The following is a 16,637-nucleotide window of genomic DNA, read 5'->3' as shown; positions in this document are numbered from 1 at the left end:
TCTTTTTAAAAAACCCCACGAGGAGCTGCCTCCGATAGACGCAACGACGTAACTTTTTTACGATTGTGAAACTGATTGCTCTTCTTCGTGGCAATAATTTTCCCCTCGACTACCAATCTGCTGCAGCAGCTGCTGCTTTTTTATTTTTTATCTTTTAAAGAAAAACTAATGAAAAGAACATGAAAAATTTTAGTTTTAATAAAAAATCATATTATAAGTTTTGTTTAATGATTAGTACAAGGCCATGTTAAAACAGTTTAACTAAAAATGGCCCAACTATAATAAATTATGATTTGTCGATTTTACCCCTAACTTTTTTAGGTTGGGTTCCAGATTTTCATCGTTAATAGAGTTCATCGTTGTTTTGCAGACCTTCTTCTTTTTCTTTGAAACAAAAATATAGATCCTCATGCTATTTAATTTATATTTTGTTGAAATGTGATCGTCGTTATTATTCATAGTGGATTTGAGATAATGATTTTCAAGTTTTCTTCGTCAGTGGAGTTCATCGTTTGTTTCTCGAGAAAATAAATTTGAGATCTACATACTATTCAATAACAACGACAGGTCACTGTTTATGGACTGTAAAAATAAACCTGTTTCTAGATTCTAAGTAACATTGTTTTTGGAATCTAAGTCATTGTTTCCAGAGACAGTATTAGTTTTTTTAGAGACAGTGTTAATTTCTCCAGAGACTGTTTTTTCAGAGACAATGTTAGTTTTTCCAGAGACAGTGCTAGTTTTTCCAGAGTTCTTCCACAGATAGTGTTAGTTTTTCTAAAGACAGTGTTAGTTTTTGCATAAACAGTTACAGATTCAAAACATAACGGGTTGCATTGTTTTCTAAAAAGTGGCAAAAAAATCATACTATTTCCTAGAAATGTTTAACATTAACAATGTTATGAAAGTTGAACGCCATGGTTGAAGTCACTTTTCTCTCTCTTTCTCGTCTACTTTTTCTATTTTCTTTTTCTTTTCTAGATTTTGTAATTGGGGAAGGTGGTTTTATCACATGTAGAGATATATTTTTATTTTTAGTTTTATGGAGAAATGGGTGCAAGGAATTGGAATTTTTGTTTTTTTCCTATTCCATGGAAAATGGATTCAGTTTGAGTGTCCTCCTCCTTGATTCAATTGCACATCTCCTTTCCTGTTCGTTTCTTTTTAATTGTACTTTTGGAGATTGGATTCAATAATTTGGGATTTTTTTTCTTCTCAAAGTCTGGTTATTCTCCAAATTTGAATCTAATTTGGACAAGGAAATTCAAAAACTGAAATATGCATTGAGAATGAAGGAAGAAAAACCCAGAAAACGAAATGCTGATCAACGCTTTGCTTGGAGCTAAGGTGAGTTTTCTCCTTCATGAGAACAAACAAGTTTCCGACCTGTGCCTCCTTGTTGGGGTAATTTTGGAAACTTATTTTTGTTTCTGTTGGGCTCTGTAATTCATCCCATGTAGAATTGAAGGCCCCTGCCTTTATGTTTAATTTTGAGGTGCATTTGATTAAAGAAAACTGTAGGGTAGTTTTTTTATTAAAATAATCTTGGTTTAAGCCCTTCTCATTAAAACTCTTTTTTTGTTTTTGTTTCCGAGGCAAGATCTTTGGTTATGGCGATTGACCATTGAGGAAGATGGAGTAATTAGATTGATTTATTCTTAAAAAAAAAATGCATTGGTTTGTTCTCAAAAGAAAGGTGGAGTATTTCGAAAATGCTTAGGTTATTGCCAAAATGGCAGAAAAAGATATTGGTATGAGAGCATATGCCTTGAGTCCTAATTCTCCCACTACGAAATCTGTTGTTGATCAATTACTCGAGACCCTTTCATTGGGAAGGCAGCAAACGGGGAGCTCCTCATCCCCGGCATTAAAGCTCTTGGGAATTTGGCAAAGACATTTGAGGCAACAGAAACAACGATAATCGGTGCATTGGTCCAGCTTCTTCATGGAACAGAAGTTGTGATCGCCGCAGAGGCTTGCATTGCACTCATGACATTTGTCTGTATAGACAATTATTTTCACCTCGATCATACCAAGGCAATAGTGAATTTTGGAGCTGCTAACCGTCCAGCTCCTGTATTATGGGGATCAGACGGTTCTGTTTTCCACGTCGGTTCTAATATGCTGCATTGTACATGTATCAGTAACTCATGAGAAACTTGCTACGTCTGGAGTGCTCATCATGCTTCACTGCGCATCAGACTGGTTTTCTTCTCAAGCAGCTTGCGCCTTTGTGCTGAGAGAATGGGGGAATGCCTATCCTTGCGGGCGCTCGTAGAATTGGATCGACCACCATTCTTATCACTCAAGGTCAAGCTCTCCTTGATGGTCTGAAGGCTGCTCGCGAGGGGATTTTCTTACTTGGATGTGGAGAGGGTGATTCTAAGGTCCCTGTTGATGCTTTGAATGGGAACTCCTCTACCCCTAGCAGCTATCTACTTTGGAAGCCGACATTCGGAAGTTTGCTTGCTACCTCCAAGATATTTCATTCCTTCATATCTTTCGTGAATCTAGTTTTGTGGCGGATGGTCTAGTGTTGGGCATTTGTCTTCTGATGTTCATATGCGGTGGCAAAATCTTCCTGTTGAAGCTCGTCCTACTTGGTTTTGGGACTTTTATAGGCATGCACAATTGTCCCCGGTGACCTAGAAAAGGTGAATGTTTTGGACCAACCCTAGAAAAGCAAAACCTAAATTAGACGAGTGCAAGCAAAAATGCCTATAACAAAAGGAACGAAGACCTAAATGAACTACAAATGGATGAGAGGCTAGAAAAACATGAGAAAAAAAAAAACACCAAGATGCACAGAAATAAATCTTAATTGTAATCGGGTCTATACACTTGGGAATAGCTAAGGTTCTCCCCTACTTAGTGGTCTCTGATAGTGTATGCCATAACAGTCAGCCAAATCACTACCACTAACTTAACTTTCAATTCAGCATTCATTTGTGACAATTATACACTTGCTCACTAGCGAAAGTGATCTATCTTTAACAAAGGTCGATATTGGGTACCATCAGATTCATCCATTGAGTAAACAAACGGACGTACTTGTTAATACCAGTGCCCTGAACTCTACCTGCAAAAAGAAAACAACACAAATAACTAATTACTATGTCGAGAAGCATTTTTCTGGACATGTGAACTTTAATTTGTCCTCCGCAAACGCAAACTATCCAAATTTACAACAATAAGGGGCAATTATCCAGACATTTGGACTGTATTATGTTTTTCTTTAATATACTTGGACAGATGTCACACTTACATTAGTATTTAATATACAACCTCCTTTAGCACAAACTAAGCATATGCCGCAAGTGCAGTCGCTATAGTCTATAACACATTGCAATGCATATCATTTGTCAATTCAAAATCTAATTAACGTAAATCTTGAAAACGGACATTATCTGTTTCAATATATGTGATGTATGTATAATGTATCTCACCTTGCTTTTAGAAGTTGCAGCAGCCCATCAGTGTTCCCTCATATCAATGCTAGCATATCCATATCCTTGCTTAGGTAACATGTGCCTTCACTATATGGAGACTGTTTAACTGCATTGACAGTTACGAGACAGACCAGGAATGTCGGTACTCGAGGCCTCTTACTAGCAAATGAATGCATAAAATTCCTTCCAGCTGATTGTTCCATTCTGTCAATGCAGCGATCCTTGAACCCATTACTTTGTCTTTTCAAGAAACATCAAATTCCAACAAAAAGAAAGACAAAGGATAAAGCTCCATCACATGGGAACATTTAACATCAACCAGGTCATCCACTCGGTCACACTTGACCCCAGTCAAGAGTGAAAGAGAAACTCCAGCTACAGGAAATCTCACATTTCAAATGATCTGTCGTTTAGATGACTGAAGTAACTTTTTGGAGACGGCATATTCTCATAACAGAGAATGAGCTTGTTGAATCCCAATGGATTGTTTCTCAGTAGATTTGATAAACCAAGATTGCAACACTATTGACCCCATTCCATTGCGCCCAATCATTATTTGATAAATGCATATCACTGAAGTGTTGACCGGGGGTTGCACAAATGAAGATGGATTGTTGGGCTAGAATTGATCTGGTTGCTGTGGAGTAATTCTTTGTGCATCATTTAGGTAAGAGTAACTATTCCTGAAGTGGTCTTGAAATCCTAAGTTATGTGGGGTAGAAGTTGTTTGCTGTCAGCATATGGAGCCTAGCATCTGGCTTAGAAGAATAACAGGACAAAATTAAAAGGACCAAGAAGATTGGAAGAGGGCAGTGAGGTAGTGTACTCTCTCTTTAGATAGAGAGCTAGGCACCATTACATAATCTCACAGAGAGCTCGGTCTTCAGCCACCTTATAATTTCACCATTTTCATGCTAGTTGGGTTTTCAGCCACCACATAACCTCACCATTTTCATGCTAGTTGGGTCTTCAGCCATGGCAACATCACCTATCACAGCACCACCCATCACCTCAGCCACTGAACCCTCCATCCTCCTGAAAACCCAGAAACTAACCCAAAAACTTTGGCCGCTTCTTTCACAACCCTGCTTGCACTTGGAAGGCTGTTGTTTGCTAGTGGTACCAGTGCTACAGGTACCTTTGTGAGTAATGATGCCCACAAAAAGTTGGTTTGGGTTGTCAGTTTCTCTCTGGGTTCTATTTTCTATGGACTGGTATCCTTATCTGCAAAATTAAAATGCCCTCTCCACATATGGGCTGGGTTTAGGAGTCTTTCATGGGATGAACGTCTTGATGGACGCCGAACCAGAATGTTATCCAAGTGAGGGATAACCCAGCCCATATGTGGAGAGGGTATTCTAATCTTGCAGATAAGAAACCGACAACCCAAACCAACTTTTTGTGGGCATTATTACTCACAATGGTACATGAAGGACTAGTACCAATAGCAAACAACAGTCTGGGCAAGCAGCGTTGTGAAAGAAGCGGCCAAAGTTTTTAGGTTTTCAGGGGATGGATGGTTCAGTGGATGAGGTGATGGGTGTTGCTGTGACAGGTGATGTTGCCATGGCTGAAAACTCAGCTAGCATTAAAATGGTGAGGTTATGTGGTGGCTGAACACCCAACTAGCATGAAAATGGTGAAATTATGTGGCGGCTGAAACCGAGAGAAAGTACACTACCTCCCTGCCCTCCTCCAGTCATCTTGGTACTTTTAATTTTGTCCTATTATTCTTTCTACCTGTGTTCCTGTAGAACATTGAAAGTGGTAACCCCACTTACACATAGCAACTGTTGTTTGGAGCCTGTTGGATAGCCCCATTTTCTATACGAGAGATAGAAACCTTCAAAATCTTTCCGTACTGGCCAAAATACTCCCTTCACTTGAGAAGCTAGTAAAACCGAAGAAAAAACAAATCTTAGGATCTACATTTATGAGAGTATTATACAATTTCCATAAGACATCAGGTTATGTTTGACTAGGTCCCAACTTAAATACTTTGAGAGCAATGAGATAATAGCTACTCACGTCTTCACTTGCAAGGTTAATAGGTATTCCAATCACATACACTAGGCTCCGTTGGAGAACTCTAACATCAGTAAGATGCTGCTTCTTTACTTCAAATCCCTTGGGTTTTTTCTGTTTCCGCTTCACATTAATTTCAGCCACCAACCTGTTCAAGGAGGGAAACAGTTTCTATCCTCAACTTGTCAGTTGTCACAGAACAACATACATTAACCTGAAACGAAACCATGTGCTGCCACTCCAACAATTTCTTGTCATAAGGTGTACGGCATACTGGACAGCAGCCCTCCCTTCCATCCTTCTCTGCCATTTCCATAATGTGATGCCAGCACCAAACACATACCTATGCCCGCAAATGGTGAACAATCAGAGGATTAGAGGAAGTCCACAAAGAAGTGCCACATAAATCTGAATACATAGTTTACTTACCATGAAAAACTACCCGAAGAAATCAAATCTTTCGCCAATTATACGAATTACAATGTCATCAAATTTACACATTCATCCATCCAGACTTTTATATCAAAGTTATTTCCACTATAGTCGACGAGTAAATACAACACATTGTCACAAAGAAATTACAAACAAATAAAACTAGCAAGTGAATTTAGTGTTTCGCTCAGACCTCGTAACCGCATTTCCACAGCTTCAGTTGCTGATCCGTCAAATCCATCTCCTCGGCACATATCGGACACGTTTTCCCTTCGATTTCAGTCATGATTTTGCTGAGAAACAAACAATGCCATAACCATTACTACCCAAACAAAGCAGTTATCGCACATCGACATTGATAACGTACTATCCAAACGAAGTCGCTCGGAGGCATTGAAGCGAAGACTTACAGACTTACAGCGTGCGACGGAAAAGGAGGAGACGAGAAGCAGGAAATGGTGTGTAGGAGATGAAACCCTGGATATGATAAAAGCACGGAAAAGTACACAGAGAGGACGTTTGAGGGTTGGGAAAAGTAAAGGGCCTTTTTTGATGACTTTTTGCGCGTCACTTAACGACCATCTTACAGGCATCTTATACTTTCGTTAAAAATAACTTTAAACCGCATTATTATAGTTAGTTGAGTGTGTGGTCATCTTGAGTTTGCAACTTTGCCACGGGTGAAGCTAGATTTGTGTTGTGCTAAATCACCTTAATATTTTGATAAAGATGGTTTTGATTGGAAGAGGATCTTCTTTGGATTCATTTTGTGGAGATTCTAGGGATTCTCATATCTTAATCGTTATTGTATCAGTTTTCGTCAGATATTATTTATGTTTAATTTTAAGTAAAAAAAGCAAAAAAAACTTTTAATCGCACGATACACGATAAATAATTAAGATATGAAAATCTTAAGATCTTCACAAAACAATCCTGATAGAATCTAATTCCGTTTTGATTGTTATGGTCTCTAGAAGCTACTCCTCAAATGACTCAAATCATTCTATGAACAAAAAAAAACAAAAATTAATGATCCAATCATCCATGTACGTCCAAGTAGTCACACTCTACACCACTCTCCATCCAACACGTGGCCCAACTAATTGCAAATTTCTGTTTCCTTTTCCGCCTCTAGTCCACACCTCAGCCCTCGCTTCCTTGGCACGATCTTGGCCGTTGGTTCAGCACCAGAAGACTAAAAGAATCGCTAGAACCTTCGTCCCCGAAAAAACGCTTCTTATATATCCATTTTGATGTGTGTCTGAAACTCACTACAGAGACCTGTGCTGTGCTCAATTCCGTAGCGTTGGCTTCTACTTTCTAGCTAGATTGTTTGGATCGTAAGTTTTATTTCTTATTTTCTTATAAATTTCGATTGCCGAAATGATTGTTTTTCAGTATTTGATCGATATGTGGTCATCACTTAATGGATATGTGATTAAACTTTCATCTATATGTTCATGAGTATTTGATTTTGATTGGTTTAACGACTGAGATTTGTAAATGATCGTGCTAAGTAATACACTTACCTTTTTATACTTTGAATGTGTGAAAAGATTGATCGTCAACATGGTGAAACAATACCCGACTGTGAGCGAGGAATACCTGAAGGCAGTTGAAAAATGCAAGAGAAAACTCCGAGGGCTCATCGCTGAGAAGAACTGCGCTCCTATAATTCTCCGATTAGCGTAAGAACTCATAAACCTCTGTGTATATATTTATTGATCTGACTCTTTTTGTTGTTGGCAATGATCGAGTGGGTGCTGAGTGTTGATGTTTTGAATGATGGGCGCAGATGGCACTCAGCTGGTACGTTTGACATAGAAACGAAGACTGGAGGACCATTTGGGACCATCAGGCACCCGGAGGAGCTCGCTCATGAAGCAAACAACGGTCTTGATATTGCGGTTAGGCTTTTGGAGCCGATCAAGGAGCAGTTTCCGATCCTCTCATATGCAGACTTCTACCAGGTACATATCCATTAAGGGAATTTGTCTTATAAAAGCGATGATCGACACTAAATTAGTCATTGAATCCTAATCTTTTATTTGATGTGATTAGTTTTGTTATTTTAATGAAATTTGATGTGTTTTGCTGTGAATTGAAGTTGGCTGGAGTTGTTGCTGTAGAAATAACAGGAGGGCCTGAGATCCCTTTCCACCCTGGTAGACCAGTAAGTAAACCCTTGTTTTTCTCCACAACTTTAATTTTTTTTTTTTTTTTTATGACATTTAATGTCCCGTATTGTGAATGGAAACTTGTTTGTGAGTTTATTTATAATATATACACTATGATTTCTTCACCCATTTTTTCTCCCGTTGGTAATAATCAGAAGTTTTGGTAGGATTAAAGGATTTGGTCGACTGAAATTTGGCTCTAATGACATTCACAATGCAATATTTGGTTTACACTCTTAGGCATCGTTTGGTATATTGTATTGGATTGAATTTGATAGCTTGCTAGATTTAATGTATGTAGCAAAAAGTGGATTCCAACTCCCAAACCTTGTTCGAGTTGATGGTAGAAGACGGATTATATATGAAGGCCTTCCACCTTGGTAGGATTGGAAGGTGAGGAAGGGACCTTTGACTTGGATAAAATTTGGGAGTTAGACAACCATTTCTTGTTCAAGTTTAATCTAGTGACTTATCCAATCCAATCCAAACCACTAAACGAGGCCAGACTTTAGGATAGAGTAGATAGTAATCATTGGTCGAACTTGTTTTCCTTCCTAGAATCATCTAACCTTGTGTACTAATTTTAGGATAAACAAGAACCACCACCAGAAGGTCGTTTGCCAAATGCCACCGAAGGTTAGTAGCTGCTAAATCTTGCAATTTCAAGTGTATGATTGTAAGACGGATGTCTTTAATTATTTCTTTCTGTGTTGGTATGTGTTCTAGGTTCGGATCATCTGAGGGTTGTCTTTGGACACATGGGACTTAGCGACAAGGACATTGTTGCATTATCCGGTGGACACACCTTGGTCTGTGCATGACCGTTACATTCTTCCTTCTGTGTAATTACCATAAGAGTATGTAGTACTGAAATATTGTGTATTTGGGATCTTTTTTCTGCAGGGTAGGTGCCACAAGGAGCGTTCTGGATTCGAGGGACCCTGGACAACGAACCCTCTCATTTTTGACAACTCCTATTTCAAGTAAAGATTCATTCCATTCAGTTTTACTTTCGCTGAATTAATAATACTTCGCAGATTAAATGGAACCTTGCGCTGCAAGTCATCTAATTATCCCTTTTATACTGTGCGTATGTTAATATTGGTACTACTAACTATTTGTGAAGAGTTAAGTATTGTCTGTCTGATTTACCATCATTTTTCCAAACAGGGAACTTCTTAGTGGGGAGAAAGAAGGTCTTCTTCAGCTGCCATCAGATAAAGCTCTTCTCGAGGATCCAGTCTTTCGCCCTCTTGTTGAGACTTATGCTGCGGTTTGTATCTAATTGTGCAATTCTACTTAATCTCAGTAACTTATGGCTTTAAGATGCAGTGTATGCGTATGATCTGCGGCATTGATGATCGTCTGATCCAACTTTTGATTTCTTTGGTTTTGCTTCGATTAGGACGAAGACGCCTTCTTTGCTGATTATGCCGAAGCACATTTGAAGCTCTCCGAGCTTGGGTGAGTACTGGAAACTTAGAACACTAGCTTTTGTTGTTTTTCCTTCGATTATTCTCTAGTATTTCAATTTATTTATAAATCTGAAAATTTGACTTGTGTAACATTTTTCTTTTGCAGATTTGCGGATGCTGAGTAAAGGATTGTGATTTGTAGATTGGTTGGGGGCTGGCTTGTGCGATTTCTTCTAGATTTGAATGAACAAATGATTGTAAAAATATGGTATGTTATTTTCTGTCAAAGTTTTTCCGCTTGTGATTGGTAATAATACTATGGCAGCATTTGCTGCTTATAATATAATGTCATGTGTAGTCGTAATGAACAATGCTAGTAAAACTGTATTATAATTTCACGTTGTGTATCACTTTTTTAATGTAATGTCACATGTGTACCCGTATTGAACAATGCTTCTAATGAATGTAATGTCAGAGGTGTGGTGAAACTTGTCCTTCATGACATTCACAATGCAATATTTGGTGCACACTTTTGGCCTTGCTTGGTGGTTAGTATTGTAAGAACAGTTTATAAATTCTCATTCAAGGAATATAGATTCAACCAATCAACCACAACTCATATCAAACAATCAACAAGCAAACCGAAGAATGAATACCTTTAACACTTCCGTGCCGGATTCGATCCAGATGATGAAGCCATTGCAGCTTCTTGTGCTCAAACCTTCTCTTTTACAAAAACAATAGCTCTTTCAATCAATAGGTTCTGGAACGAATAATAAGCCGGTGATTGCAAGAGCAGTGGTTTGAACTTTATATAATGTTCCTCCAACCATTCCCTATCAGAATATACAAACCATAAAGATCTATGAATCTAATAAGAGTTCCAGTACTAAGTTCTAATCCCAAAAGGATTGAACTACACTCAATTTTGTTATCCCAAAACACTAGGGATAACTAATAGCTTTTAATCAAGACCTTTCCACATCAATTTCAAACACTATAACCGGTTCTGACATATGCTTCATACTCATAATCTTACAAGTATTCAGAGGCGGATGCATTGAGGGGGCAGGGGGTCAGCTGACCCCTCGAACCTTGGTGAATGTCCATAGATAACTTGAGTGCTAATCCCCCGAACTTTGGTCAATATCCATAGATAACTTGGGTGGTGCTCCCTTGTAGATTGGAGTTGACTTCATACATGCCCTCCAACTGTAAGAGTAGCTCTTCTAATTATTTTTTAATAAATATTACTTTGAGCCCGAATTATTCATTCTTGGTTCTTAATGAACAAAGGCTAATTTGTTTTGCTTAATTTTATCCGAATGAATTTACTATGTCAACTTTTGGCACTTGAAGATCAACTTGAGCATTATATTCTTGATATGTGTTTGAGTAGTGAATTTTCTCAATTGAAAGGAATTGGTAGACTTGCAAAAAAAATGGTGGAGATGGGGAGGAATAGAGTGTATAATCACGTGTATTTGCTAATTACATTGGCTTTGGTTCTACCAGTTGCTACTACTTCAGTGGAGAAAGCTTTTTCCGCTATGAATATTGTGAAGACTTCATTGCATAACCGAATGAGATATCAATGGTTGATAGCATGATGGTTTATATTGAGAGCAATGTTTTTTCTTCCATTGACAATGAAGCTATAATGCAACGTTTTTAAAATATGAAAACACGTCGGGGATTATTGTAACTTGTATTGTTATTTGTTTTATAAGTTATGGATGATGGAACTATGATTTAATTTTTAAAATTATTATATGTCTAACACTCCGAAAAATAAAATAAAAATAAATAAATCCTAGATCCGTCACTGCAAGTATTGGATTGGATTTGATATCTTGTTAGCTTTAATTTCATCCTATCCAGTTGGAAGTTATAAGTTTTCTACATTGTTGAAGGTATAAGACCGATTAGATACGAAGGAAATTTGTCACTTCCAACTTGGTAGGATTGAAAGGGAGAAGTTTCCGTTCTAACTAATTTATGTTCCACCTTTAAATTGGATAAGATTTAGGAGTTGAAATGAATTGCTTGTTCAAGTTGAATTTAGTGAATTATCCAATACAATCATATACTCAAACAAGACCAAACTTTAAAATAGAGTCAAATAATATTGCAAACTTGCTTATCCTAGATACCAGGGTCCAAGAAAATTGTACCCACCGTTAGATCCTAATCCAATAGTAGATGGTCATTTAGTCCGAACTGTACTGACTAAATTAATCGAACGTTTGGTGCTGTGTCGGACTAATCTGTGCATCAGATGACGACGTAACTATAATAATTTTCAAAAAAATTTCACCAAATAATTGTTGTTAAAATGAATAAAAAGGAGAAAATTAACCAAAGAAAAACAAAAAAAAGGAATTAATCATCATAAAAAATTAGAAAAAAAAAAAAAAAGAAGAAGGAAACCCAGCGTGGCTTCCTTTCTTCATCTTCCCCACCAGCTGTGCATCAAGAAATGCGGCAAAGATTGAGTACCTTTTGGATCTCAGCAAATTGGCGACAAAACCGAAAGATTCTGGACCGGGCCGGTACGTTTCAGCCTCCATGTTGTAATTCACAGTCGTACTCGGAGCAGGGCTCAGCCGTTGAACACGCGAAACAAAGCTCATCAATGGTTGATCTGCCACCGGTTCTTGAGCGGCGTCGGTGGCCAAGAAGGACAAATTGAAAAGCTCGTCGATTGCGTAAACGATCATCGACCCATCATCTAGAACTGCGTTAGGATTAATACCCAGATCGTTGATCGACAAATGGCCTTGGAAATTTGGGGAGGCAGTGACGGTGAGGGAGTAATTGGAGAGCAAAGTCGGGATCTTTGTATTGGGGCGGAGGTACTTGAAGGTTGTTCACGGAGATTCTTCTCGGGGAGATGTTGTAGAAGATGAGTGGGAGAAAGGGCTCGCCCAAGGGCATGAAGGTGGCGTCTGGCGGAGCGAAGATGGTGGCAGTGGGGGATTTGAATTCGATGGAGTCGGACACAAGTTGAAGGGTGAGGGACATGGAGAGGAAGCTGGAGTTTGAAAGCCCACTCTAAGAAGTCGTTAAGGGTGACTTCGTGAAGATGGAAAGGACCCGACTAAGCCCCAGTTTAGGGTTGAGGTGATTTTAAAAAAAACCTAGAAGAGTTTTTGGTGTTTGATAAACCTCTCAAAACAGCTTTATTTCAAAATTTTAAATTAAAAAAAAAGCCAGAAAGTGGAAGCTGCAAAATGCAGCTTCAAGAAACGGCTTATTATACAAAACACGGAGCTACAATACTTTGTTAATGAATTTTTTTCAATTTGCCAATACTGCTCCCTCTTTTCTCCTTTCTCCTGATTCCTCAAAACACTCTGCACGCCCTCTTCTCTCTTGCAAAACACTCCGCACGCCCCTTTTCCCTCCTGCCGCTTCACCTCTTCCTCCTCCTCCTTTTCCTCTCTCTCAGTCGGTCTCAGCGCCACACCACCGTCGCCTTCTAGGTACTAGGTACTCGATTTGCTTGAATATATTTGTTGTAATTAATTTAGTCGGATCAAATCAAAGAGTGGCGCTGCAACTCTACTGCTGCAACTGTGTCCGAGAAGACGACAACGACGGTGACGATGGAGAAGGGAAAGGGAGTAATGGAAGAAGGTCGGAGATGGGCCGTTGACTTGACTGACAACTCAACTTCCCCTTCTTCCCGCAACTTCCCTGACCCTCCTGGCTTCTCTCGTGCCTCCCTCGAACGGTTTTTTTACCCCCTTTCTCTCTTTTGCTTCTTCGTTCGATTTGGATTGGGAATTTAGGGTTGGGTTTGTTCCCAATTAATTGGACTTGGGGTTTTTGTTTTTCTGTAGGATGATTCGACTGTGGGTCGCCAGAAGAAGGATGCTGAATCTACTTGGAAAGCTCATGTACTGACTCCCCTCTCCCTAAATTAGAATTTATTTAAGCAATTGGATTTAGGGTTTTTCAGACTTAGGATTTCAGACATTTTAAATGGTGAAAGATTGTACCTTTACCTCTTAACTCGAGAATAATCACTTGATCGCAAATTGGGCATGATTTAAATTGCTGATGGATTAGAATTTTAGATTTCTTTTCTGCTGAATTTTTTTAGCCCTGTTAATACCGATGAGAATGTGGTGATATTCGAATATTTGGGCTTTTATGGATTTCATGGTGTCTTTATGTTTGAGCAGAAAGCATGGGAAGTTGCACAGGCCCCATTCAAGAATTTGATGATGATGGGTTTCATGATGTGGATGGCTGGGAGTACGGTGCATTTGTTTAGCATTGGAATCACATTTTCCGCTCTTTGGTAGCCCATAAGCGCCTTACAGGGTGTAGGGAAGGGTAAGATGACTGTAACACTGTTAGACTGTTAGTCCATCTATAACTCTCTGAATGTGTGGAATAACAATTGAAAGCAATAAATGACTTTGAAATCTTATTCTATACTTGCTTGTCTGTATCGCCTTATCATCGTATGAATGGTTTCCTATAACCATCAGTCATGGCATTTTGTTGTAGCCACCTTGTCATTGCGGAATAATTCTGTTTTAATGGGAGGGTTTTGATTCTTCATTATTGTTATTCTGCCTTTACCTGCTTATGTTTTGATGAAATAAAGGTTGATCATGGCTTGCTGTCATAGCTCTCTCAGTATGACAACAAGATTACTAATTATTCACCTGTGCAGGAAATGTGAGTTACATTACCTTCTCAAACATAAATATGAGCACAAGATACTATGATCAATCCTGGTGGGGAAGAGCGGAGCCAATCTACATGACCACATGTCCTCGACACTCAAAGTCAAAGGAGGGTTCAATCTCTAACCTACTCTTCCATTAATATCACCTCAACTTCCGAGAATGGAGTATTCTTATCAGGTTCTAAAGGCGGGCTTCTGAGTGATTTACAATTCATTAACTTGGATCTGACTTACAGAAGATGGACCAACAATGCTGGTGGGTTGGTAGACTTCAGACCGGCATGCCAGGGACTTGTTAAACACAGCACGGCCGGGATCATCATGGAACACATCAATGGCTTGGTGATTGACAATGTTAATATGAGATGGCCCGATGATCCGTTAAGGCAATGGAATGATCCTTTGGATTTTAGGTCTGCTACTGTAAATAACATATCTCTGCTTAATTTCCACTCCAGGTTGTACAAACAATGAAAGAGGTGGATAGAGAGAGAGATTAGGAAGAGGTATTGAATAATGTCATTCTTTAGATTGTATGTTGGTGATGGATTTTGTTCAAAGTTTTTATTAGATTAAGGGCATGAAAGTTTGTTCAATTGGTCACCCACTAAGCAAAACCAATATCTAGAGTTGTTTTGTATGTTATGGTTTAAAAGTTTTTTAACCAGAATACACTACAAATTCCGTTCACTCGCACTCTGAGTTGTGAGAAATACGGAGGTATTTCAATTGAAGTATTTTGTCGTACTAATTAATATTTAAGATAAAGTTTATAAATTTTTTTCTTTTAAAAATAAAGCATATATTTAGTAATTCACCTTTATTTGTTAAGAAAATTAAATGAATAGCACATCTAGTATTATACATTTTTTTTGTCATTTCACATTGTCATAGTTGTTTTACATAAAAATTTACCAAACATTATTATACTGCTTTTTTTCCAAAAGCACTTTTACAAAAAAGTTTATCAAACACTCTGCTGCTTTATTTCATAGCCGCTTATTCTCACAGCACAGCAGAAGCAGTTTTTTTGCAAAACACAGCAATACCAAACCAACCCTAACTATCCCAAGCTTTTGGGGTGTTTTAATAGTCCCGTGTCAATTGTATTAAATTTGATGGAACAGTTAACAAAGCAGGTGTTTATTTAGTGCGAGAGTGTACCAAACAACTACTTCTATATTAATTATGATGAGTCATACGGCATGCCAAACAAGGTCTTAACTTTTATTGTTGTACTTTCTCTTTCGCCATTAAATAAGATTAAACCAAACTCAATAATATTGATTGGTCCATTTTACCTTCGTCACCAAAGTTGCATCAAAGCCCCCTAGAAGAAGGCAAGAAACAAGCACACTAACCACCAATCAATGGGACCAAACCATTACCACAAATAGAGTTAGCAGCAGAATGAGTGATTTTAGGGAACTCAACTGAAGTTTAATATGGGACTTAATTGAGTTGGAAACTATCATAACTAGTTGATAAAAATTCTTGAATTTATGATTGTTTTTCTCCACTCGACACAATAAACGATAACAATAAGACACGCTCATAACGCTATAGGTAAAAGAGATGAGCATCCAACGAAATAAGAAGAGGCCACTTTATAGTATTTGACATAAATTTATACTGTCATTCACAAAAATTAGTTGTTGACTAACTTTTTGAATCATGTTTCTAGTAGAAAGTTTAGTGTTGCATACTTTAACTTTGAAATTAATTGGAGTTTTGATTAGATTTTTCTTTTCTCGCTTATTTTACGTAGATGCGTATCGTAATCTTATGTAAATTGATATTGATAACGAGCCGCCATATTCTCTCCGTTGCATCATGATAAACGTTAGTTGATGGATTATAACATTTAATATATGAAGAAGGTTGATTTATATACCGTCAGTGAATACATACACATGTGTAGTTGAATTAAACATGGTAAAATACCAAAAATATATATGATAATATTTGGGAATTTCTTGTATATTCATTCATCTCCAAAGTGGAGTATGTATACGAGTTTCAATTAGTATTACATATGCATTTCGTCAATGTGGGACAACAAACTACTATTTACACTTTAACTAATATATAAATATATAACTCGCAACACTCCCCCTCAAGTTGGAACAAAGATGTCATGCATACCCAACTTGTCAAGCGAGTTGGAAAACACATTATTAGACATAGCCTTAGTAAGCACATCAGCAAGTTGATCTGAGATCCCACAAACGGAAAATTATTAATTCTAGCATCCAATTTTTACTTGATGAAATGTCGATCAATCTCCACATGTTTTGTTATCACAATGGAGTTTCATAGCACCCTTGGGTTTAAATCTAAGATCTCAACAATTTTTTCAACCACAACTCACATACACCATGAGACATACCACGAAACTCAGCTTCAACACTTGACCTAGCCACCACCTTTTGTT

The 16,637-nt window shown here is 38.0% G+C and overlaps 1 protein-coding gene and 2 long non-coding RNA genes across 3 annotated transcripts; 2 read left to right on the top strand and 1 right to left on the bottom strand.

The window, feature by feature from the left end:
• Positions 1 to 4,917: 4,917 nt before the first annotated feature.
• Positions 4,918 to 6,440, bottom strand: LOC137721830 (uncharacterized). Its single transcript, XR_011066727.1, has 4 exons — positions 6,317 to 6,440; positions 6,100 to 6,199; positions 5,478 to 5,817; positions 4,918 to 5,340 (listed from the first exon to the last, which is right to left on the bottom strand). It is a non-coding gene; the product is annotated as an uncharacterized lncRNA (long non-coding RNA).
• Positions 6,441 to 7,084: 644 nt separating this feature from the next.
• Positions 7,085 to 10,002, top strand: LOC137722485 (L-ascorbate peroxidase 2, cytosolic). The gene is made up of 10 exons (XM_068461494.1): positions 7,085 to 7,246; positions 7,463 to 7,594; positions 7,702 to 7,876; positions 8,014 to 8,079; positions 8,671 to 8,719; positions 8,810 to 8,892; positions 8,987 to 9,066; positions 9,254 to 9,356; positions 9,489 to 9,547; positions 9,665 to 10,002. Exons 2-10 carry the CDS (start codon positions 7,476 to 7,478, stop codon positions 9,681 to 9,683), a joined length of 753 nt encoding a protein of 250 aa, XP_068317595.1. The 5' UTR covers positions 7,085 to 7,246; positions 7,463 to 7,475; the 3' UTR covers positions 9,684 to 10,002.
• Positions 10,003 to 12,785: 2,783 nt separating this feature from the next.
• On the top strand, positions 12,786 to 14,799 carry LOC137723736 (uncharacterized). Its single transcript, XR_011066957.1, has 3 exons — positions 12,786 to 13,400; positions 13,689 to 13,842; positions 14,189 to 14,799. It is a non-coding gene; the product is annotated as an uncharacterized lncRNA (long non-coding RNA).
• The last annotated feature ends 1,838 nt before the right edge of the window (positions 14,800 to 16,637 follow it).

Source organism: Pyrus communis, chromosome 17 (genome assembly GCF_963583255.1).
Source record: "Pyrus communis chromosome 17, drPyrComm1.1, whole genome shotgun sequence".
Taxonomy (NCBI): Eukaryota; Viridiplantae; Streptophyta; class Magnoliopsida; order Rosales; family Rosaceae; genus Pyrus; species Pyrus communis.
The sequence above is the reverse complement of the archived record's forward strand: the minus strand, read 5'-3'. Positions and strand labels throughout refer to the sequence as shown.